The sequence below is a fragment of the Balaenoptera musculus genome, chromosome 6, assembly GCF_009873245.2.
Source record: "Balaenoptera musculus isolate JJ_BM4_2016_0621 chromosome 6, mBalMus1.pri.v3, whole genome shotgun sequence".
NCBI classification, from domain to species: domain Eukaryota; kingdom Metazoa; phylum Chordata; class Mammalia; order Artiodactyla; family Balaenopteridae; genus Balaenoptera; species Balaenoptera musculus.
The window spans coordinates 15,703,908-15,728,718 of record NC_045790.1 but is presented as its reverse complement, the minus strand read 5'-3'; the positions used below and the strand labels follow the sequence as shown (position 1 = coordinate 15,728,718).

The following is a 24,811-nucleotide window of genomic DNA, read 5'->3' as shown; positions in this document are numbered from 1 at the left end:
GGTTACATGAAAGACCTTTAAGTCATGATTTTTAAACATCTCTATTTCTATTTTTGTGTCCACCTCCCACCTCTTTTTCTTGTGTAGATTGAGGGAGTTGTTGAATATTTATATATTCATCTAACCTAAGTAAAATACATATACTTGAAAATAATGGGACATGTACATTGTAACCAGTATTAGAAGCTTCTTAAAAGCTGAAAATCCTATTTTCATATATCTTTATAATCTATGGTGTACATTTTAAACATCCAGTGACTTTAATTTTGAGAATACTAGGCTATCCTGCAATAAGCAAAGAGACAGGAATCAGGAGATGACCTATAACTGTCATTTCTAGAGAACTATTATACCCTATTCTATTTATGATCATAGTAAGAATAATTAAGAGAATAATGCAAACCACATTGCATTGCTGGTGATGAAAACTAAGGGATTGGATTTTTAAAAGTTTTAAATATAAAGAAAATCAGTTTGGTACCAAAGTATGTGTGCCATATATATGAACATATATATATATGAACTGGTTAATATTAAACATTTATAGAGTGTGAGCAATATACTAACTGTGTATAGGAGAGACAGGCATTTTTTTCTTCACATACTGTATGCAGAGATGATTTAATCTACTTTGAACCTTATTAAATTGCTCCAAGTTTACCATCTATCTGTATCCCCCACTATGAATTAATAACTGCTATGTTATAAACTCTTAAAAAGTTTATCAAATCTTTGGCTCTGGCTAATGACTAGGAAATCAGGCTGTGTTCATTTAATGAGAAATGTTTGCCCTTAGAGGAAAGTTGTAACTGTAACCACTTGGCCTATAAAGGGAAATTATGATGAAATTTTTCTCATGTGGAATCTGAGATTTCTATAGATAGTTACTGTGCAAGACCCTTTGAAGTTTCAGAGCTTAGTTTCTTTTGTACTTTTATTATATATAAGAGCTCTTCAGGTAACTTTGTTTCTTGGGATAATTCTTAAAAGAATGAACTATATAACATGCTTTAAGATTTTCCATCTGTCTTGAATTTATAAATGGAAAGTAAGTTCTTGAGTTCTGTGTAGTAGATACACAGCTGTACAAAGTGTACCAGTTGCCATGTCATTTTCCTCTGTGCCAGACTTTCCTCCTTTTTCCTTTTTAGCTGCTGTATTAAAATATGAAAACAATGTCATGAATATCAGGCAGTTTAACTGTTCTCCACACCCATACTGGCTTCCAAACTTTATGGATGTTTTCACGTGGTCTTTGCCTTTTGTTGGGGAAAAAGGTAAGAGAACTAAAGCATCTGGACCATCAATTGTCCTAACTAGTGACTGAGCACCCTTATATTTGCATGAGTCCCCTGATGGTTCAGAAATGTTTTTCTTAAAGTTATCAGAAATGTTTTCTATTTTCATTGTTCTCTACAAAGATTTTTAAGTGGCACTTAATTGGTTTTTAAATTGTAATTCGAGTTGATTATGCTTTTCTTATTCTAAATATCAATTTAAAGTAGCTGTCGTCCTATAATCAAGATGTTAAAATAACATAAGTAACAATAAAATAACCATTCCTTCAGTGATTTCTGCAGCGATAAAGAGATTTAAATAGGAATTATTTTTCTTGGAATTTTATTTGTGCACCTATACAAATAAGCTATGCAAATATATAAGCCTGTTGTACATAGGCCTGGTGGCTTAACTTCTTTGTAAAATGGGAGGAAATCCTTTCATATGCATATCAGTGAAGAAAAGGCTCTGGCAGCAGTCTAATGAAATCAAGTAGTTATGCAATGGAATCGTCAAAGACTCCATACTTTAACTGGAGCAAGTAATCTCCCCCAAATCTATATAAACTTGAAGGTCTGCATTTAATGCTGTTCCTTACAGCTACTCTGAATAGCAAAATGACAAATCATTTTTATCTATGTTTATTTAACATGTATGTTTATATATCCACATCATTTTAGAGAAAGTACCTTATTAATTATATAAAATTTTGGTTATTTTGTCTTATCATCTAGTCACAGAGATGCTGGTTAACATTCTCAACATATGCTCTGATGATGAATTGATTTCCGATGATGAAATTGAAGGTAAACTTGCCTTTTCCTCCTTTGAATCAGAAACGAAGAAGTTTTGGTTTTGGTTTTAGTTTGTTGTGAATAATTTTCTTTGTCTAATTAAAAAAAGAATTCTGCTCATTGTAGAAAAATAAAATTTGAAAAATACAGGAAACCATAAATAAGAAAAAAAAGTCACCCATAATCCTACCATCTCATAGATATCCACTGTTAACATCTTGATATAAATACGGTATTAGTGTCTTTTTTCCCTCTTTTTTCTTTTAAACAAAGATGAAGTCATGTGATAGTTTCACAAACATTTCCTGGGTTTTTTGTAGACTACTTTTTAATGGTTACATAGTTATCCATGTCAGTCATTCTTTGTTTTATCCAATCCCCTGCTGTTGGATATTGGATTTTTTCCCAATTTTCTTTTAAAACCCCACAGTTTTGAAAATTTTTATAGATAAATCTTTGCCTGTTCTGTTCAACAACCAATGTTTATTATACGCCTTATATGTGCCAACAATTGTATAGGTCCTAAGCTCTCAAAAAGCTTATATTCTGGTGGTGGGAAAACAAACAAACAATGCATATGAGTCAAGTATTGATATGTGGTATGAAAGAAAGGAAAACAATACTAGGAAATGAAAATTAACACTTTCTTGATTATTTCCATAGGATAAATTTCTAGAAATTGAAAATTTGTGTCAATTAGTACTTACAGTTTTAAATTGGATACAGATGACCTAGAAAAGCTATAACAGTTTACATTTTGTGTATGTGATGCATAGTTCACAGTGTTCTCTCCAATACTATTTACTATAATTTTTATAGTCTGCTGTTTTTTTTTAACTTAAATATTTATTTTTATGATGACTAATGAAGTTTTTTTCTTGTATTTATTGACCACCTTTATTTCTTTATTATGAGTTGTCAATTCATATATTTTGCGCACTTTTCTACTGTTACGTGCATGTTTGTTTGTTTTTCTTCTTATTGGCCTGTGAGAGATATTTATATAGTTACATTTTGTTGTATACATAGCCAAGTATTTTTTCCCTAATATGTTTCAGGAGGTTTGATTTTAAAGATAGGTCCTAACTTATCTGAGAATGCAGAAGATTCTGGAGAGATGGTAGCACCTTAGCACAAACCTCTGACCGTCTCATTCTCCCCAAGCTTATGCTAAGGTGATTCACTCAACTGTTAGGATGAGCTATGTACATAGTGGAGAAAGCCTAGCTTACTTTGAGAATATAGACGAGGGTTCTATACATACTTATGCTTCAGATTCCACATTGAAGGTGCAGAGCAGATGGAGCATAGCTTGTGTTTACCTTTATGAATGGGATAGGAGATCACTGCAGGGAAGCAGTTCTTGAGAAAATAGTGCAGCCAAGTGAAAATTAAAACAAAGAATTTAAGTTAGGAAAGGATGAAATATGTAAGAAATACATCTAGTAAATTTTATATTTAAATCTAAGTGGAAATGGAAATTATTGTGAACTCTATTGTATGTATTAACTCTATTGTGTGTATGTATCCTTGATTATCATAAGGACATGCTTACTAAATTATGCCCAAAGTTATATATGGATATATTTATTGAAGTATCATCTGTAGTAGCAAAAGAGTCAAACAATCTAAATATCCCTCAGTGGAGAGCTGGGTAAATCAATCACGATATATCCATATGATAGATTCTCCACATGGAATATTATTTCCCTTCTGTAAGCCTCCTTTCTTCTCCCCTTCTCTTCTAGTTAGTTCCTATTCAGCTTATTGTAACTTCGTCATGGAAGATATTTCTGATCTCCCTGACTAGATCCAACACCTCTGTCATGCTCTCATATCAATGGTGCTAACTTCTTAGCATTTGATAGAGTTGCGATTTTACATTTATTTATACTGTTACAAGATTAATATATTAATGTATTTAATAAGTGACTTAATACTGTTAAGTCACTCAACAGTAAATTCGCTGAGTGCTGGGATAAAATTCGTTCTTGCTTACCATTATCACCTTAAAGCCAAGTATAGTGCAATGAGCATAGTAGGTAAATATTTGTGGTATGAAGTACAACTATTAAAAAAATAAAAGAATGGAGTAGGGCTGTTGGTGCTGCTATGGAAAGTGTATTAGATGTTAAGTACAAAAGTAAATGGATAGAATCCCCTTATTCCCATTTTTTACAAGGTGTGTGGGTATAAGCTGATACAGGATTTTAAAACTTTTTTTCTGAAAGGAAATGAAGAATAACCTTTAGGTTAAGTGAACACTTAGTGAACACACTTAGTGAACACACTTCTAGTTCCATTCCTTCCTGAAACCACACTAAAACTACAGTACAATTTTGGTTTTATCTAAGTGATATAAACTAAGGATTTTCACTTTAGTAATGCCAGACAGATAGTTTAAATCAATCCTGACTCTTAAGACAACTAGAAAAGCTAGACAAAATATTTTAAAAAGTTGCTTCAAAGGCATTCAGAAAACTAAGAAAGTAATAAAGAATTACCAAGTAGAGATCTGGAAAAAGGCATAAATCCAGAGAAGTAAGACATTTGGTTACGTACGGGACCAATTTTCTCCTAAAGACATTCATGAATATCAAAAGAGGGGGCTGAGAGGTTGACCAGCCCTCTTGATAGAAGCTAAAAAAAGTTGGGGTTCATGACTTGCCAAAGATGAGTTGAGTGCTGGTAAGCTTCTGCTCATTGGTTTGGGACCCCCAAAGGTTGCATCTATGTAAGAGTAAAGGTGAACTGGAAATAGAATGCCCTGGAAGGGACTACAGCCTGTCTTCAAGTCATTTCAATCTCTGAAATTTAAATAAGGTAGTCCCAAGCATCTGGCAAAAGCAAACCTCTTTAGGCTAAGATAACATTATGTAGAACTTTAAACTACTGCAAACTGTCTTTCAAATATAATACATGGCTCACAACCAAAAATAACTAGGCATATGAGGAGACATAACAAAATGAATGAGAACCAGCAGAAAGAGCAAAAAATAAAAACAGACCCTCAGGTTCTCCAGACACTGGCTTTATCAGACCAAACTTTAAAATAACTATTCTAAAAAATAAAACAATGCTAACTGTTCAAGAACATAAAAGACTAGATTAAAAATTTTGGCAGAGAACTGTGAATTATAAAAAGGGATGTAGCAGAGTTGATAAAGCACAAAAAGAAAATTCTAGGAATGACAAATAAAAAACACAGCAGATGAATTAACAGCAGATTCAGTAAAGCTAAACAAAGAATAAATGAACTAGAATATAGGTCAGAAGAAACAACCTAGACTAAATCATGAAGAGAAGAAATAAAATACCCCAAAAAGTATAAGTGACATGAGGATATAGTGAATAGATATCACCTGTGTGTTTGGAATCCTAGAGAAGAGACAGAGAATGGGGTAGAACCAGTATTTGAAGAGATAATGGATTGAAATTTTTCTAAAACTGACAAATTAAGCCACAGATTGAAGAAGTCCCCCAAACCAAAGCAGAATGAATACAAAGAAAACACTATCTAAGCACATCATAGTAAAAGTGCTTCAGATGAAAGACAAAGAAAAAAATCTTAAAGCAGCCAGGAAAAAAAAAATCGATTACTTTCAAAAGAGAACAATTAAACTGACAGTAGATTCTCAGTGGAAACAATGGAAGCAGGAAAACATGGAATGACATATTCAAAGCACTGAAAGATAATAATTGGTACATCTAGAATTCTATACCTAGCAGAAATACCCTTCAAAAATGAAGAAGAAATAAGCATTTTTCAGCTATTCCTCCCTTTAAAAAAGGTACTAAGAGAATTACCAGGAGACCCACACTAAATGAAATTCTAAAGAATATTATTCAAACAGAAGGAAAATACCAGACGGAAGCTTGGAGAGTCAGGAAGAAATAAAGAGTATAAATAGTAGAAAATATGTGGGTAAATCAAGTGAATTTAGACCTTATAAAACAATAATAATTTTTGTTGGATTTAAAAGACAGAATTAAAATATATGACAATAATAGTCGGCAGTGGGATGGAGTTAAAGTGTGTGAGGACGCTATATTATCTGGGGAGAGGAGAAAAGTACCTGTTAATATTATACTTTGATAAGTAAGAGATGCATGGTGTAAGAGTAATTTTCAAGAAAGGAGGGCTTTTTAAAAAGTATGTAACCTTTAAGTTATAGAAAAAATGGCATGATAAAAAAAATAACCTAGAAGGCAAGAAAGGAGGGAAGGTACCTATAACACTAGGACAAATAGAATAAATTATGTTGATAAATTTATCAGCAACTTCATTAAATGTAAATGAATAAAAGACAGATTGTCAGGTAAGATTTTTTAAAAAACATTTTATGATGGTTTATAAGAGACAGATCTAAAACATAAAGATACAGAAAATTTGAAAGTAAAAGGAGAATAAATATATAGTCCAAATACTAACCAAAGAAAAGCTGTTGTAGATAGATTAATATTAACATGAAATAAACGCTAAAACAAAAATAAGATGGGGAATTCCCTGGCAGCCCAGTAGTTAGGACTTCATGCTTTCACTGCTGAGGATGCGGGTTCAATCCCTGGTCGGGGAACTAAGATCCTGCATGCCATATGGAGCAGCCAAAAATTAAAATAAAATAAAATGAAATGAAGTGAAATGAAATACCCATGGGTCATATATCCCAATGAAAATTTCAAAATATTTTGAACTGAATGAAAATAAAAAGCAGTACATATTAAAACTTGAGGACAGGCAGTGCACCAGGCAGGCCTGGGTTTGGGGCTGGAACCAGAACCTCAGCAGATGTTCACTGGTTGACAGCAGAGGAGAGGAACCGAGTTATACTTGACCTTAAAGCAGCAGGATGGTCAGAATTAAGTGAGAGAGGTGCCATCTACAAGGAGTTCTCTTTCAAATATTGTAATCAGGCATCTGGCTTTATGTCTCAAGTTACTCTACAAGCAGAGAAGATGAATCATCACCCAGAATGGTTCAGTGTGTACAACAAGGTCCATACGCCCCTCACCTCACATGTCTGTGGGGGACTGACCAAAAGGGATGTGAAACTAGCCAAGTTTGTTGAAAAAGCAACTGTTTCTATGTGATTTCTTCCAAATGTATGTAAAATTTTATACACATCTTAGCTGCCATGTATTTTGAAGGCAATTTACATGAACAAATTAAGTTGTAAATTTAGTTCACCTTTGTACCACATTTTGTAAAATCAGTGCTTAAATACAAAATGATATAAATTGAAAGAAAAAAATAGAACAACAAAACTTGAGGGATGCATCTAAAGCCATGCATAGAGGAAAATTTATAGCCTTAAATGCATAAATTGGAAAAGAAGAAAGGTGAAAAATCAACATCTATCTCAGGAAGTTAAGGGGAAAAAAATGGATAGCACATTAAACCTAAAGAAAGGAGGTGGAATGAAATAAAACGTTAAGAGAAGCATAAGAAAACAGAAAATAAAATATAGGGAATTCCGTGGTGGTCCAGTGGTTAGGACTCCACGCTTTCACAGCTGAGGGCCCAGGTTCGATCCCTGGTCAGGGAACTAAGATCCCACAAGCTGTGCGGTGCAGCCCCCCAAAATAAATAAATAAATAAAATATAGTATAGAGGAGCAGTAAAACCAGAATATACTCTTTTCAAGAGACTAATAAAATTGATAAATCCCTGGCAAGACTTATGAAGTAAAAAAGATAAGACAAAAATAACCAATGACAGAACTGAAAAAGGAGACATCACTATAAATCCTATAGATATTAAGAAAAATAACAAGAATAAATTTATACCAGTATAATTTAAAACTTAGATGATATGGGTAGATTTCTAGAAGAATATAACTTACTCAAATAAAATGTTTGAAGATTTAACATTCAAAATTCATTCAGCATATACTAATGTAAGATATTAATAATAGCGGAAACTGGGAGAGGGGTACTAGGGAGTTCTCTATGCTATCTTAACGTTTCTATACATCTAAAACTATTCTAAAATAAAAAAATTTTATTTAAAAACTCAGTCAATCAGTATAATTCACTACATTAAGAAAAAAATGGAGAAAAATCATTACCTCATCAGATGTAGAAACAGCATTGGATAAGATTCATGTTTCATTTACAGTAGATCTCTTAAACTAGGCTTAGAAAGGAATTCTTTAATCTGACAAACAAACATATCTGTGAAAATCTATAACGAACATCATATGTGAAATATTGAAAGCTTTCCTTAGTGACTGGGAATAGGCAAACATGCCAGCTATCCATACTTCTTTACAATATCATATTAGAAGTTATAGCCAGTACAATAAGGCAAGAAAAAGAAATGCAAGGTATAAAGATTGGGAAGGAAGAAACAAAACGATCATCATTTATAGACAATATGATTGTGTATAGAGGAAATTTAAAAGAGTCTATAGATATTTATGTGAATCAATAAGCAGATGCAACAGAGCTGCTGGATACAAAGTCAAAAAGCAAAAATCATTTGTATTTCTATTTACCAGCAACAAACAAAATGAAATTTTTAAAAAGATGCCATTGACAATGTCATTCCTAACAATAAATCTAACAGATGATGTGTGATACCTCTAAGCAACAAACTGTAAAACATTATTAGAAAAATTAAAGGACATCTAAATAAGTAGAAAGAAATAACATGTTCATAGATTATTGGAAGACTCAATATTATAAAGATATGTTATTCCCAAATTGATCTACAGATTCAATACAAAGTCAAATATTAACAGACAATTTGACCCTAAAACTTATATGGAAATACTAAGGATAGTTTCTGAAATTCACATGGAAATAGTTAAAGTCTTACAGAAACATAAGGTGAGAGAACTTGTTCTATAGGATATCAAGATTTATTACAAAGCTGAATTAACTAGAATTGTTAGTGCAAGTACAGACAAGCAATGAAACAGAACAGAGAATCCAGAAATAGATCCACATATATACGGACACTTGATTTACACTAGAGGTGGCACTGCAGAGTAATAGGAAAATGATGGTATTGGTATGGTTTGGGGATATCTATTTGAGAAAAAAATTAAACCTGACCCCTATCATATTCCAAACAAAAAAAAATTCCAGATGGATTAATACATTCAAATATGATAGGCAAAACAATAAAGCTTCTAGTGTTTATAATATAGAATGTGTTCATGACCTTGAGATGATAGAGGAAAATTTCTTGAACAGGACACAAAAAGCACTAACGATACAGGAAATTATTGGACTACATTAAAAAATTAGAACTTGTATTTATCAAAAGACTCTATTTAAAGAGTGTGAAGGGACTTCCGTGGCAGTCCAGTGGTTAAGACTCTGTGCTTCCACTGCAGGGGGCACGGGTTCGATCCCTGGTCAGGAAACTAAGACCCCGCATGCGGCAGGGTGGAAAAAAATAAATAAAATTAGATTAAAATTTTAAAAAAGAGTGTGAAAAGACAAGCTACAGAGTGGGAGAGGATATTTGCTACATAACCAAAAAATGGCTCATGCAGAATATATAAAGAACTACAGATCAGTGAGATGAGACTTGAATGAGCACTTCACAAATGAGGATATCCAAATGGCCAGTAAAAATATGAAAAGTTATTCAACCACATTAGTCATCATGAAAATGCAAATTAAAACCACAATGGATGATTCTACACACCTACCAAATTGGCTAAAAGTGAAGATGAATAACATCAAGTGTTGGCCAGAATGTGTAGCAACAGGAATGCTCATATATTGAAGTGTAAATTGGTACATCCACTTTAGTAGATAATGCTAAACTGTTACCCAGAGTTGAACATATACATACCCTATAACTGAGCATTCTAATTATAGGAATGTACTTAAGAGAAATATGTGCAGCAAAGAGAAATGCACTGGAATATTCACAGCAGCTGAATTCAACATAGCCAAAAATTGGAATCAGCCCAAATGACCACTGACAGTAGAAAGGATAAATAAGTTGTGGCATATTCATATAGTGGAATTGTATACAATAATGACAGTGAACTACAGGAACAGGGAAAACATGGATGCGTCTTACAAACATAATGTTGAGCAAAAGAAGCCAGACACAAAAATACATTATTTGATTGTTCCAATTACATAAAATTAAAAAAAAATTAAAACTTGTACTTGTGGATACATGCTTAAATGATAAAACTATAAAGAAGAGCAAGAAAGTGATTTCAGTAGAAGTCAAGAGAATGATTTTCTTTGGGAAGAGGGAGACTCTAATTATTAGGAAGTGCCCAAGGTGGGGAATCTGGGGTGCTGGCAGGGTTCTGTTTATTGTCCTGACTGGTTATATGGCCATTTGCTTTTAATAAATCATTGAGTTATACATTTGTTTTGTGTACTTTTCTGTATGTTTATCATACTTCACGATAAAAGAGATTTTTACAAATTTATAAGCCTACAAAAATGTGGAGATTTCTGTAGGGATTTTGGAAGCTGGAAAACAAATGAATTAGTATTACTGACTTGGCTGATTCAAGAAAGCTAAAGCCCGGTTTAGTAATGGGGAATACCGAGTTCCAGTACAGAATCCTCAAAAAGCAAAGGAATTGGTAGCCTACACCAGTTGCTAGAATTGGGGACCTTGAGTTGAGGGGAGGAGGGAGATGGGGGCTGAGCTAAAATGAGTAGGTAAAAGCTGTTTGAAAGGCAGCTAAAGTCCTAGCTGCCTCTTCTCCAAGACTGGAGGCTAACCTCTAAAAAGCATAAACCAAAGAATTTCTGGACCAGGATACAACTGAGGGCATCGATACTTTGCCCAAAACAGGTGAATTAAGTGACCATATGCATCCTCAGTACTGATACAGAGAATTCCCTAACAAAGACCCACCCTGGTCACTCTGTGTATGTAAAGCTCCAAGTCAGCAGCCCACCTACCAACTCTGAAAGCTTTCTAGTTCCTCATTCTTAATGAGGAGCAGTCACCAAGGATTATAGGACTCCTCGGGAAAGTCTCTAAGAGAGACAACAACAAAAACAGCAAAAAGCAACTCAGATGAACTTGAGATTCTGAAGAAAATATAAAACTTAAAAATGGAAAAACTGTAATATCTCTAGAAAGATATGAGAAGATATTGAATCCATTATATAAAAACATGATGCTCTTATTAAGAGATTTGTAAGCTGTTCATTCTGTCCTTTGTTTTTATTCATTGTTTTCAGCATTATTTGTTCCACAAATCGTATTTTTTTCTTTGTCTAATTTTATTTTCATGATCTATGGGGATAGAGTATGTTGGAAAATAATAGATGTGAATTAATGTAAAACTTTTAAGAAATAGAAAAACTCCTGGCAAGAAATCTGTAATTTAATATTCTATCATGATACCAAGGATATCTCTTCTGAGCTGATAAAGATAAAAGCCTGCTTCTCTCATTGCATTTTGCTTTGATTTTTTCTTTTCTCTCTTCCATGCAAACTTAAATTTCTCTTCCCATATTTCTATTTTCATCTCCTTGTTTCTTGGTGTCTCTTCTCCCTGAAGATCACTACATTTCAAGCTATCAGAAAGGTATCTGACCAAAATGTGCTATGAGCTTACTACTTGCTGTCTGTCCCACCACAATCTATTAATTAGACTTTTTTAGTTGTAGTTGAATAATTTCAGACAGGCTCTCCATCCTCCCTTTCTGTTTCAATGTATATGTTTCCTCTGAACCCTGCTGTATGATCCTGCAGGATATTTAGAGCTGGGGGGCGAGGAAGGAGAGGCCACATTTCTTAGTTTCTGACGTTTGAATGCGGTCACCTGATGCATGCCTGGACATTGGCTTCTCATGTGTGAGCTGTTTCCTAAATCTTGGATGAGAAAAGGCTATAAAGTCTTAACGTTAACTTTTTTGGTGTTGCTTTATAAAATACCTTACCCATCATCGTAATTTATACTGCACAGTTGTCTATGGTAGGAAATAACTCACCAGTTTGTAAGTGAGGATTTTAAAATGAAAGCAGCTCTCACTAAGTTCAGGAGAGCTAGCTGTGTGTTGTGTTTACATGCAGAAGACAACTGCTCAAGTCATCACTTGCCATTTGGCAGGCCAAACCCTGCATCCTGAGGTGGCCCACAGCATTCTCAAAAGAGATCTTTGCTGTAGCAACTGTCTTTGTTTATATGTGTGTATTTCATTCTTCCCTGTGTTCTACATTTCAAAACCACAAATAAGTTCCTACCTCATAGATCCACTCAGTCTGTCTTTTTTGTGGCCCCTCCATTTTTTACATCATCTTTTTTTTTCTCTCTTCTGGGCTATTATTTTTTTTCTCTTGCTCCTTACAACTTCCTGGGACTTTGGTTTGTTTAAACAAACTTAGGCCTTGATTTCTTTTTTAAAAACAATTTATTTAACTTAGAAAGATGCTTCATCCTGCATTTTTTAAAACTAACCTGTTAACATATTCCTTTAACTCACTTATTCTTTGTATTCTCTAAGGAGGCACTACAGTTCGAAAGGAGATCATCAAGAATAAAATCAGAGCCATTGGGAAGATGGCACGGGTCTTTTCAATTCTTCGGTAAGGATAACTCTGTCATTACAGTGTGGGATAAAAGCATTTTGAGAGTAATTTAGAAGTTGATTTCAGAACAGTGTTTTTAGAATTGGAGTTTGGTATTAGAACTGTTGGTCTTTGGGTTGAGTACAGTTTGAATCAGACCTACATGTTGAAGTGCCTAGAAATGCCTGGCAAACATTTATTTGGTATGAGCTTAGATACGGTGCAGTGAGTGCAGTGATTTAGTGTGGATTCTGGAGCCAGATTGCCTGTGTTCAGATCCTGGCTCTACATCTTCTCAGCTGTGTGATCTTGTGCCTCATTTTCCTGGTCTGTAAAAGAGTGATAATAGCAGATCTGCCTTACAAGGTTCTTTGGAGGATTATATGGGGTAATATATGGAAAACATTAGAACAGCACCTGACTATTAAATGGCTTTAATTGAAAAGCAAGACCTGGCTAATTGCTATTAATTGGAATATTTACAGAAAACATCCCTTTCTTTGGGTCAGGGAAGGGGTAGGGAGAAGGAGAACCTATCCTCCTCCATCTCTGCGCACCTTTTCTTAACTTCTTTCAAGTATCTTTGTAGGTACTGAGTGGTAGACACCCTAGCATTAACCCAGGGCTTTGATCTTCCTTTGCAGGGAAGAGAGTGAGAGTGTGCTGACTCTCAAGGGCCTGACTCCTACAGGTACGCTTCCTTTGGGTGTACTCTCAGGAGGAAAGCAGACTATTGAGACAGGTGAGTATGAGAAATGCTCCTTTCATGGAAGGTGTGCTCCCGTTACCTAGCAGTCAATGTCAAATTGAAACTTAGGGCTTCTTTCAATAAATGGTACTAAAGCAATTGGATATCTATCTCTGGGGGAAAATGGATCTCCATACACAAAAACTAAATAAAAATGAATTATAACTTAAATGTAAAATCTAAAACAGTAAAACTCCCAGAAGAAAGTATGGAAACTAGGCATTGGGGTAGATAAAGAGTCCTTAAATATGACACAAAACATACTAACCTTAAAAGAAAAATTGAATTAATGACTTTCATGAAAATTAAGAACGTGTATTCACAGAAATTCATGATTAAGAAAGGAAAAAGACAAACCATAAACTGGGAGAAGATTTTTGCAGTACATATGTCTGACAAAGGACTTATATTCAGAGTCTATAAAGAACTACAACTCAGGGACTTCCTGGTGGTCCAGTGGTTAAGACTCCACGCTTCCATCACAAGGGGCACGGGTTCGATCCCTGGTCGGGGAACTAAGATCCCGCATGCCGCACACTGTGGCAAAAAAAAGTACAACTCAATAAGAAAAACACAAAACAACCAAATTTTTTTAATGGTCAAAAGATTTTAACAGACACTTCACAAAAGAGGGTATTAAAATGGCCAAAAAGCATATGAAAAGGTGCTTAAAATAGTTACTCATCTGGGAAATGGATATAAAACCACAGTGAGATACCACTACATATTCTCTAGAATGGCTAAAATTTAAAAGTGTGACAATACCAAGTGTTGATGAGTTTGTGGAGAACTAAAACTAGATACATTGCTGGTGGGTTTGTAAATTGGTTCAACCACTTTGGAAAACTGTTGGGCAATAACGCAAAACATATGTCTGCCCTACAACCCAGCAACTCCATGCCTGTTTTTTTTTGTTTATTTTATTTTATTTTTGGCTGCGTTGGGTCTTTGTTGCTGCGCGCAGGCTTTCTCTAGTTGCGGCGAGCGGGGGCTACTCTTCGTTGCGGTGCACGGGCTTCTCATTGCAGTGGCTTCTCTTGTTGTGGACCACGGGCTCTAGGCACGCGGGCTCAGTAATTGTGGCTCACGGGCCCAGTTGCTCCGTGGCATGTGGGATCTTCCCGGACCAGGGCTCGAGCCCATGTCCCCTGCATTGGCAGGCAGATTCTTAACCACTGCGCCACCAGGGAAGCCCCCATGCCTGGTTTCTATCGAAGAGAAATTAGTGCATATGTCCACCGAAGGATGTGCATAAGAATGCTCACCTTAGCTTTACTCATAATAGTCCAAAATGGGAAACAACCAAATGTCCATCAATAGTAGAATAGATAAATTGTGTTATATTTATACAATGGAATTTACTCAGCAATAAAAAATAACATTATGAATACATGCAAAAACATGGTTGAATCTCACAGACATCATGGTAAACTAAAAAAGCCGAGAAGAGCACAGACTGTCTGATTTATATGATGTGCAAGAACAGGCAGACTAACATTTCTGGGTGGGATCAAAGTGAGGCGGCGGGGCAGCAGCCGTGGCGTATATGGGCCTCGCGGTGCCTCTCATCATGATGCACGTGTTCTGGGGCTTCGTCAGCTTCTTGGAGCCCTGGTTCATCCCTGAGGGTCCCAGCTGGGAGTTATCATCACCTTGTCGGTGACCTGTTCAGTTTGCGGTTATCTCTAGTCATGAAGAGATGTTAAATCACCTCCACACCTAGACCACCTTCCTTGACTCGCCTATTTTGGCCATCAGCTGCCTTAAACATTCACAGCACATTTGAACATCTTATTCTACAATGCAGTATTTTTTCCCCATCACCTTTTCTATACTTTGATGAATTATGTACCTACTTAAACTGTGCAGGCTCCATAAAACGTCTGTGCGCTCTTCTGAGAGAGAAAATGCTGTTCTTCTGAGACATGTATGACTCTCTCTTTGGAACCTGTGGATTTGAAGGTGGCTCCTGCCTGCTCACTACATGGGAATCAGCAAAGTGTTTAAGAACTGTTACAAGACAGGAAGACTCCAGTGGGGCGGTCAATAGGAGAACATGTTCAGAGGGAAGATCTGTCCCACTAGAATTATGCCAAAGTATATTTTTTAGGATGAATTTATTTCTGCTATCTTTTGGAATAAATTATTCTTCTGTTTTCAAAAAAAAAAAAAAAAAAAAGAACTGGGACTTCCCTGGTGGCGCAGTGGTTAAAAATCCGCCTGTCAACGCAGGGGACATGGTTTCGAGCCCTGGTCCAGGAAGATCCCCCATGCCATGGAGCAGCTAAGCCCGCGAGCCACAGCTGCTGAGCCCGCATGCTGCAACTACTGAAGCCCGCGCGCCTAGAGTCCGTACTCCGCAACAAGAGAATCCACCGCAATGAGAAGCCCGCACACTGCAGAGAAGAGTAGACCCCGCTCGCCACAACTAGAGAAAGCCCCTGCACAGCAACGAAGACCCAGCGCAGCCAAAAATAAATAATTCATTTTTTATAAAAAAGAGCTTCACCGTATCCCAGGCACTGAAGTGAAACACTCGATAGGTATTTGTGCTTTCTGTTCTCAGAAACACAAGCAACAAAAAAAAAAAAAAAAAAAAAAAGGAACTGGCAGGCTCATCAATGGTAAAAGAAGTCAGAATGGCACGTCCTCTGGTGGGAGCATATGGACCCAGAAGAGCACAGGGGACTTCTGGAGTAGTGGGAATGTTCTATATCACTATCTAGGTGGTAGTTACACAAGTGCATGCATATATAAAAATGTATTAAGCAGTACACTTCAGATTATGCACATCATATGCCTCACTTGTGTGTTTTATACCTTAATTTTGGGGGGTTAGAGTTTCTCAATCAGAAAGGGAGTTTGCCTCTTTGCCTGCAAACCATATCCTACAACAGTGCCTCAGTCACCTCTTCAACCAAAGTGTCAGTTCTGAAAATTACGTGGGTGTTGACTTTAAGGAGAGGGCTTTATGGAACCCAGGAATGAAAAGGTTGATATTTGTCAGAATAAGCAGATCTGGTCAAGCAAGGGGAAGAAATGTGAGATCAAATCATTGGATGACTAATTCTAGGCATGAAAACTGGAGTTGAGGCATTAACAACTTAAAGTAGAGTTTCACTGCATTTTTGCCCCCCTTGTTTTTTGAATTGCTTCTACTTAAGTTTTTCTTTTCCTTGTCACCCTGCCTCTTATAGGAATTCTTTGCATTTTGTGAACATTCCAGGGCTATTGATTAATAGGAACAGCCCCCTTTCCCCCTCTTCTTTTTATAGGATTGATTTCCTCCTTCTCTTTCAAATTGAATACTGAAATATTAGAGTTTAGTTATTTATAAGGAATAGTGAACATTTTCTCCTTGGAAGTATAGAATTAATTTTCTTAACTTCTGTAGTTTCATAGGAAGAATCAGTAAACTGTTTCAGATTTAATTTTTCCTCTCAGATGTGCAGTTTCTTGTAAGCAAAATACTTTTGTCATTACTTTGCTTATTAGTCATGTGAAATATTCTGAGAGCAACTCTGACAAAGCATTTTAGAGTTAATGGGTAGTAATATGGGTAAAGAAAAAAGGAACATCCTATACATCCTTTCTTGAAAAGTTTTGGAAATTTGCTGATTCACAGAGTTGTTGTTTTAATCTGAATGAAATTTTTCTAAACCTTGATTTGAAAGAGTAAATCTGCAAATCTGGGATAAGTAGCAAAGAGAATTTTATGGATGTGTTATTTGGAGATTTGTTGTTTATAATCCTTGGTCTATCTTCAGCCAACTTTTTAGAGCTTCTTATTCTCTCTTATTGATTGACAAGAACTGAGTTTATTTGTCATTTTCCCATCAGAGTCTCAGTTCCACAGGTTCACTGGCAAACTGGAGCATTAGCTGAAAAAGATCTTTTATTGTTCATGTAACTTTACTTGGAGAGCCTTCAACCAACAATATCCCATCCTATATGGCCTTATAGCCTACATTCATTTATACCCCACCTTGTTCCAAGGGGGATTTGAGTAAGTTACAGTATACATCTAACACAGTGAAGGGAAATAAATATGCTTGGAAATTGGAGCACAAAGGAAAACAAACCAGTGAAAGCCAATAGTCATAAATTTGACTCCAAGTTTCCTAGTAGCCAAAATAAAGAGGAAAGACCATAAGATAAAAAACAGGTCAGTTATAAATTGGACTCCATCAAAAGTTTTAAAAGTTTTGTGCTGAAAAATGGAACCATCAAGAAAGTGAAAACACAACCCACAGCATGGGTGAAAATATTTACAAAGCTTACATCTGATAAGAGACTAGTATCTAGAAACTGTAAAGAATTCTTGTAACTGAATAATAAAAAGGCAAATAACCCAATTAAAATGGGTAAAAAATTGAGTAGACATTTTTCCAAAGAAGACATACAAATGGCCAATAAGCATGTGAAAAGATGTTCCACATCATTAGACATTAACCACAATGAGATACCACTTTAAGCCCACTGGATAGTTGTAATCAAAAAGGCAGATAGAAACAAGTGTTGGTGAGAATGGAGAGAAATTAGGACCCTCATACACTGCTGGTGGGGATGTAAAATGGAGCAGCACATTGGAAACCAATCTGGCAGTTTCTTAGATGAGTAAACATACAGTGAATCATATGACCCAGCAGTTACACTCCTAGTTACATACCCAGAGAAATGAAAACATAGCCACACAAAAACTTGTACACAAATGTTCATGGTAACATGCTCTGTAATAGCCAATAAGTGGAAACAACACAAATGTCTATTACCTGATGAATGGATAAACAAAATGTGGTATATTCATACAATGGAATACTATTCAGTCATAAAAAGGAATTATGTACTGATACAATCCTCAACATGAATAAACCTTGAAAACATTATGCTAAGTGAAAGAAGCCAGTCACTAAAACCACATATTATATGATTCCACTTATGCGAAATGTCTAGAACAGGCACATCCGTAGAGACGGAAAGTACTTTAGTGGTTGACTGTAAAGTTAGGGGAAAGGATGAGGGAGGGAAACGGGGTTTTGGGGGGGTGATGAAAATGTTCTAACCATAGATTGTGGTAATGGCTGCACAACTCTTAAAATCATTGAATTATACACTTTGAACAAGTGAATTTTATGGTTATGTGAATTATATTTCAGTAGAGAAATCTCATTCAGTAAAGAAAAGTATATTTCAGTAAAGGAAAAAAAAAAACAGTTTCTCAGTTTTATGTGACTGTTTCTTATAAGGAATGTCCTTCAGTGCAGGCTATCTTAATACCCAATGCAAAAAGCAATTCTAGGAGGACCCAAAACAATGTGATACTAGTACACATTTTGCCACAGACATAGCTTTTAAATTCTAATTAAACCGACACTGTGTATACAATTTCAGGTAAAGCTTTGTTCTCCCACTTCTTAACAGTTGCTTTTGTGATGTACTGTTTGAAGGCACTATCATTTTCTTGTGAAAGTTTGTTTGTTCTATGTGAGGAGATTTGAGAGGGTGTGACATTGCTTTAACACATGCCAACACATGGTTGACAAATGTAAGCAGTTGATAAGTTGATTCCAAGTTTCCATTTTCCCCATTGCCTTGGGAAGTTAATTTTCAGTTCTTCCAGTTTCTCCTCTCTGATTGATATAAAACGCCTCAGGAACAGCAAACTGTTACTGTTCATTATTCTTCCCTGCCTTCTTTTAAAAAATTAGTATTGGAGGAACTAACAGGGTTCTCCTAATAAGATCTTTCTTGCTACAACTGGTAACCTTTTCATATGTTAGCGCTTTTACTGTCTTAAAAAGAAGATGCAAGAAAGTTTACCTGTTGATACTAATTTTTAAATAGCTTCCTTTTCCAAAAGTGAAGGAGAAGAGGGCCTTCTTAGTAACTGGCCTGCTCTCTTGCACAGCGAATGGAAGCCATGTGGGTTGGAAATGTCAGCCTCTGCTGTGTCTCTCCTCCCAGATGGTACATGAATTTGTATTCAGAATTGAATAGATTTTTGCCTTTGCCAGCTTAGTACTCCACCCCCGGAAAAGAAATAACCCCTCACTTATAACCCATTTTTCTCTCCTTCCAAATGCCAGTCTGTTATTCAACGGCCACTCTTTTTCATTAAGGACAGTTGGACCCCACACAAGTTGCTTGAAATCATTAAGAAATACTTTTAAATAACTTTTTTTAATAGGACACAGCAGCTACTCATCTAATACCATCTGAACTATCACAAACTAAAGAACAGTTGTAATATTAAATGATTTGACTGGACATATTTTGATACGTGAATGTTAAGACGTAAATTAGCAGCTGGCTATTTAAAATGAGGAAAACGTCGTAACTCTTGTTTCTTCTAGCCAGCTTGATTGACCCCATTGTCTTAGCTATGGATGACATTAGCTGAAAGGCTCTCGTGCCACTCGCAATGTGAACAATGTTAGAAACTCTCCCCACCTCATATTTCCCCCCAATTTAGTTTTTCGCAGTAATCCTGTCGCTTCTCTAACTAGTCGACTTTTATTAGGGACGGGAATAGGCTTAAAGGTGGGACGCTGGGATGTCTGTGCTGGCAGCATTGCTGTTGGTTTACTCACTCTTTTTCTGCCTTCATTTTTGCATGCCACTGCTCCTGCCTCTTACAGCCACAGTAGAAGCGGTAGAGGCCCGGGAAGGTATGGCCATATTCCTATGATAGATGTGATCATGTGTCTGTCTACTAGTTTTAAAAGCTTTGTCAACATTCGAAATCTTTTATTATTGCATCACCAGAACTGTAACAGTGAGGAAAGGGAGAGATATCTCTAGGCGTGCTCACAAAGTATTTCCTTTGCGTCCTGTACTTGCATTAATTTAAATGACCTTCTCCACAGCTGAAGTCCTTTCTGGGCTCTCTCAGTTTTAATGCAATGACTGAAGCTTAAGCTTCATGGGGGTTCAAATGGTGTAATCTCATAGCCCTTCCATATCCAAGAGGCATCCATTTGATTATCAGAAATTCAAACCATCAGCCTCTTTATCTAATGATTCCAAAGGACATCAGAAGTGGAGGCAAAAGTAGATAGGAGTTAGTTTGATTTTGCCCTAAGTCAGTCAAGCTAAATTATCTTTGTTTCTATGAAAACAAATTTTAAGTAACAAATTATCTATGAATTCTGAGGATGAAAACCATTGGAATCGATAAACTTGTGTTATAAATTTAATCGTTCTGTTAGATAAGATGGTTCACAATGGGAATGCCTTTCCTTGGTGACACAAAAGTTCAATCAGAAAGAAAATATCTAGGAACTATTTTTTAGATGGCTTTTAACTTACGTTCAGCTCCTGGTTGTGCAAGATAAAAAGCTCTCCTTCTAAACAAACTTTTTTGTGTGGTCTGTGTGATGTTTGTGTTAGAGCAGCTACTCTGCTTAACTTGTTCTGTTATTCTAGTGTTGCCTTTTTTCTCTCTCACTGAGCACGTTTCTGGCCCATAAGAGACTCTTTCAAATGTATTGGGGCTTTTTGTCAGGTCTACTTCTGCTATGATTAATTGAGCTATGAAAATGACTTTCACAGTTTCCGTGGCCCTTTGGGCCTTAAGGAAGCAGTAGCTTCAGACCAGGCTAATTGAAATCAAATATTGCTCAGTCCCTTCACCAGACATGTGCTCCACAGCCACCCTTCTGTATTTTTCTCTAGGAGGTTGCTGTATGCTAAGAAACTTAAAGCTGGTCGCTTTACTGTCTAATTGAGCTCCTCCCTTTCCTGTTTTTCTGTAGCCATCAGAGGGTTCTCGCTTCAGCACAGGATCCGGAGTTTTGAAGAAGCCCGAGGTCTGGACCGAATTAATGAGCGGATGCCACCCCGCAAAGATAGCCAGTACTTTGATGGGCCAGTGAAATTGGTCCAACCAAACGCTGCGCACAGGAGTGACAAGGGGAGAAGAGCCAGTAATGACTCAGAGCCCTGCTGTGGCACAGGTGGATCCAAGACTTAACAATCAATTTTATTTATTTATTATTGGAAAACAAAACAAAAACAACTGAAACAACTTAAACCTGGAGGTGCATTCATAATACACTCTGCATTTACTCTGTAAGAAAGGTGACCATTTTATAAATTCTTTTAATTTATGTTTAATATATACATAAAAAGTGAATGTGTTTTGTTTTTCCTTTTTTTTCCCCCCTAACTTTTAGGAACTGATCTGACTGTCTGATACATAGTGAAGTCTTGTGCTATAAAGGGGACCTTCCCCTGATAAAAGGGCCTTGGAAACCTCTGCCCTGGGTTTCTGACTTGAACTGGCCAGCCTTCTCTCTTGTTTCTGGAGGGTAATATCTTTCATTTCAGACTAATCATTTTTCAAACACAAAAGGGTTTTTTCTTTTCTTTCTTTTGGTTTTTTTTTCCTTTCTACAGGGTACCATTGAAGAAGATCTCTTAGATTTCAGTGGCTAAAACTTCTCTTCTTATGGAAAACTTGATTATAGTAGAACTCAGAAGTGAATAACCCAAACCCAGTGATTTTAAGGGCCAAGGGAAATGTTTTCCATAATAACCTGCTTTCTTCTGGACTCTCAATTACTCAATGTATTCTAGTACAGCGAAATAAAAAATAATGAGGGATTTTCGTAGAATTACTTAAAATTTGTTCATCTAACCGTGGGCATGATTGGTTTAAACTTCGCTTAGAACTTTGGAGGTTTCTTAACTGTTGCCAGATCGTTTTGCTTTTATTTTTGAACACTAGGTGATTTACCCCATCTGCAAAGGAAGCGACATTTCTAAATATTTTATAAATGCCCTCTGTAGAACCTTCGATGGTAAGAAGTGTTTGTGCCCTTCTGTGTTACTGCATCAGCTCTCACATCTATCCTCCCCGTCGTCCGTCTGTTTTTCTGTGTCAGCATTTTTGAAACCAACTGGGGTAATGGAAACTGACTAGGTTAAAATGGTACCCCTGTGAACTGGAAGTCTTGCTAAAGGGCATTGGATGAGTGAGGATTTCCTGTCTATCAATTACTGGAATGTTCCTCCATTTGTCAACACTCATTATGTTGAACTGTGTGTCAGTCTCTGTCAGCATATTTTGGAATACAAAAACAAGTGATCAAATACAAGGTTTGAATAATCTTTCCTTAGTTTTTCAGGTCACAACCAACTAGTGAAGGAAATTTCAGGGATCCTTAGGCTCCCGTTTTTGGTTTAGCCTGATGACAGGTGCCATGTCATAATACTCATTGGTCAGCCTTGTAGTGAATGTGCATGTCTGGGCCACACTACACCAAAGGGCATATTTGTGGAATTCCTTAATGTCATTTGGGATGTAGGAGTCCAGCATTAAAGCAAGTATCCCAGACAGTAGTACTTTATGTTTGGAGCTTCAAGGACACCAGAAACCTTTTTTCAAAAAACATAATTTCAGGGAATTCCCTGGCAGTCCAGTGGTTAGGACTCTAGGCTTTCACTTCTGAGGGCCCAGGTTCAATCCCTGGTCAGGGAACTAGGATCCCACAAGCCGTGTGGTACGGCTCAAAACAAAACATAATTTTATTAGAAGAATGAGGATTTAGCCCATCTATCTCTGTTTTCCTGTGCCTTGCGAACAGTTCCCAACTTGTTCATGACAGAGATCAAAGCATTTCGGAGATTGGAATCTGGGGGCGTAGATTGCTCTGTTAACAAAAAAGATAGGAAGGATATTGGGAAGGAGATAAAAGATCTCTTATTGGGTTGTGAGTAAAACCTTTGAAAGAGGAGAGAAAGAGTCTCCAGTAGCTGTCTTTACTGATCATCATTTCTTTATAATCAAAAAGGAATTCATCACCTGGATATCCTCATACTCCTCCCTCCCCCAATCCCAATAGGGAAAGGGCCGCTGTTTTGGAAATCTCACCTAATGTGACAGTCAGTTCACAGGACAGGGTTGATAGATGGGAGTCCCTGATTACTTTCTCTTTTCCATTGAGGCTATTGTTAGACATACACAGTCCACAGGTAGAAACTGTGGTCTTCAATCTTAAGGGCTTCAATCAGCAGGCAAGTAGTGAAATAGTTACTACAAATACTTATAAGCAAAAAATAGTATTAGGAAAAAAAAAAGAGACAATTACTTAGGAAGGTCTTCATTTTCTTCCCAAAATGAAGTAGTATGATAAAGCAATTTTCCTTGACAGAGCCATGCGAAAAGATGTATTTTACAGGTACCTTTTGAGCTGTTGAAGGTTCAGCCGGAGTAGAGAGTTAAGTGGTCACGATTCAAGAAAATTTGAGGGGGTTTAAAAGAGCATAGCAGCAGCTCTGGAAGGAAGTTAGGTTTGAAGATCCTGTTGAATTCTAAAGGTAAAGGCATTTCTTACGTTCTGTAGAAAGCTGGGGTGTGTATTTCAGCACTTTAGAAAGTTGTGTGGTGAGTGTGTCTGTCTGGTACAAGTAGCTTTTTTTTTTTTTAAAATTAATTAATTAATTTATTTATTTTTGGCTGCGTTGGGTCTTGGTTGCTGCACATGGGCTTTCTCTAGTTGCGGCGAGCAGGGGCTACTCTTCGTTGCGGTGCGCAGGCTTCTCATTGCGGTGGCTTCTCTTGTTGTGGAGCACGGGCTCTAGGCGCGTGGGCTTCAGTAGTTGTGGCTCATGGGCTTTAGAGCGCAGGCTCAGTAGTTGTGGCGCACGGGCCTAGTTGCTCCGCGGCATGTGGGATCTTCCCGGACCTGGGCTCGAACCCGTGTCCCCTGCATTGGCAGGTGGATTCTTAACCACTGCACCACCAGGGAGGTCCTACAAGTAGCTTCTTAAAGCCAGACCGGCAGGCAGTGCAGCTGTATATGCATTTGTACCTGTGATTCAAGACAGTTTAGAAGGCGTGAACTGGGGCTTCCCTGGTGGCTCAGGGGTTAAGAATCCGCCTGCCAATGCAGGGGACACGCGTTCGAGCCCTGGTCCGGGAAGATCCCACATGCCGCGGAGCAACTAAGCCCATGCGCCACAACTACTGAGCCTGCGCTCTAGAGCCTATGAGCCACAACTACTGAGCCCACGTGCCACAACTACTGAAGCCTGCACACCTAGAGCCCGTGCTCCGCAACAAGAGAAGCCACCGCAATGAGAAGCCCGCGCACTGCAATGAAGAGTAAACCCCGCTCGCCGCAACTAGAGAAAGCCCGTGTGCAGCAACGAAGACCCAACGCAGTCAAAAATAAATAATTAAAATAGGTAAAAATTTTTTTAAAAGGTAAAAAAAATAAATAAATAATAGAAGGCATGAACCTTAGGAATATATTGATATAACAGCACTTGTTCTTCCCTTTAGACTTCATTGGAGGGTTTTAACATATTTTTTAATGTTTTAATCTGAACAGTAGCTCCCGAGATGGCTGGTGGCCTGCCCTGAGTTTGCAATAAAACTACCTGGGGCCTGATAGTCTGCCTGGGGCCATCATTTCAAACAAACATTTTGACTGCTGTCAGCGCTCTGTGGTGTTGCTGTTTTCAAAGCCTCTT

The 24,811-nt window shown here is 36.9% G+C and overlaps 2 protein-coding genes across 7 annotated transcripts in view; both read left to right on the top strand.

The window, feature by feature from the left end:
- PPP3CC (protein phosphatase 3 catalytic subunit gamma) overlaps positions 1–21,614 on the top strand; it is an 88,253-nt gene extending 66,639 nt beyond the window's left edge. For 2 of the 6 annotated variants that reach the window (XM_036855942.1, XM_036855946.1), the window contains exons 9-15: positions 1,152–1,277; positions 2,013–2,084; positions 11,576–11,602; positions 12,522–12,603; positions 13,230–13,327; positions 19,972–20,001; positions 21,088–21,614. In XM_036855942.1, coding sequence (XP_036711837.1) covers positions 1,152–1,277; positions 2,013–2,084; positions 11,576–11,602; positions 12,522–12,603; positions 13,230–13,327; positions 19,972–20,001; positions 21,088–21,305 — 653 coding nt within the window. In that variant the 3' untranslated portion in view covers positions 21,306–21,614. The remainder of the gene's footprint in view (positions 1–1,151; positions 1,278–2,012; positions 2,085–11,575; positions 11,603–12,521; positions 12,604–13,229; positions 13,328–19,971; positions 20,002–21,087) is intronic. The other 4 variants (XM_036855943.1, XM_036855944.1, XM_036855945.1 and 1 more) reach the window with 4 other exon arrangements.
- On the top strand, positions 6,183–7,275 carry LOC118896902 (pterin-4-alpha-carbinolamine dehydratase 2-like). The gene is made up of 2 exons (XM_036855534.1): positions 6,183–6,187; positions 6,827–7,275. Exons 1-2 carry the CDS (start codon positions 6,183–6,185, stop codon positions 7,161–7,163), a joined length of 342 nt encoding a protein of 113 aa, XP_036711429.1. The 3' UTR covers positions 7,164–7,275.
- Positions 21,615–24,811: the final 3,197 nt, after the last annotated feature.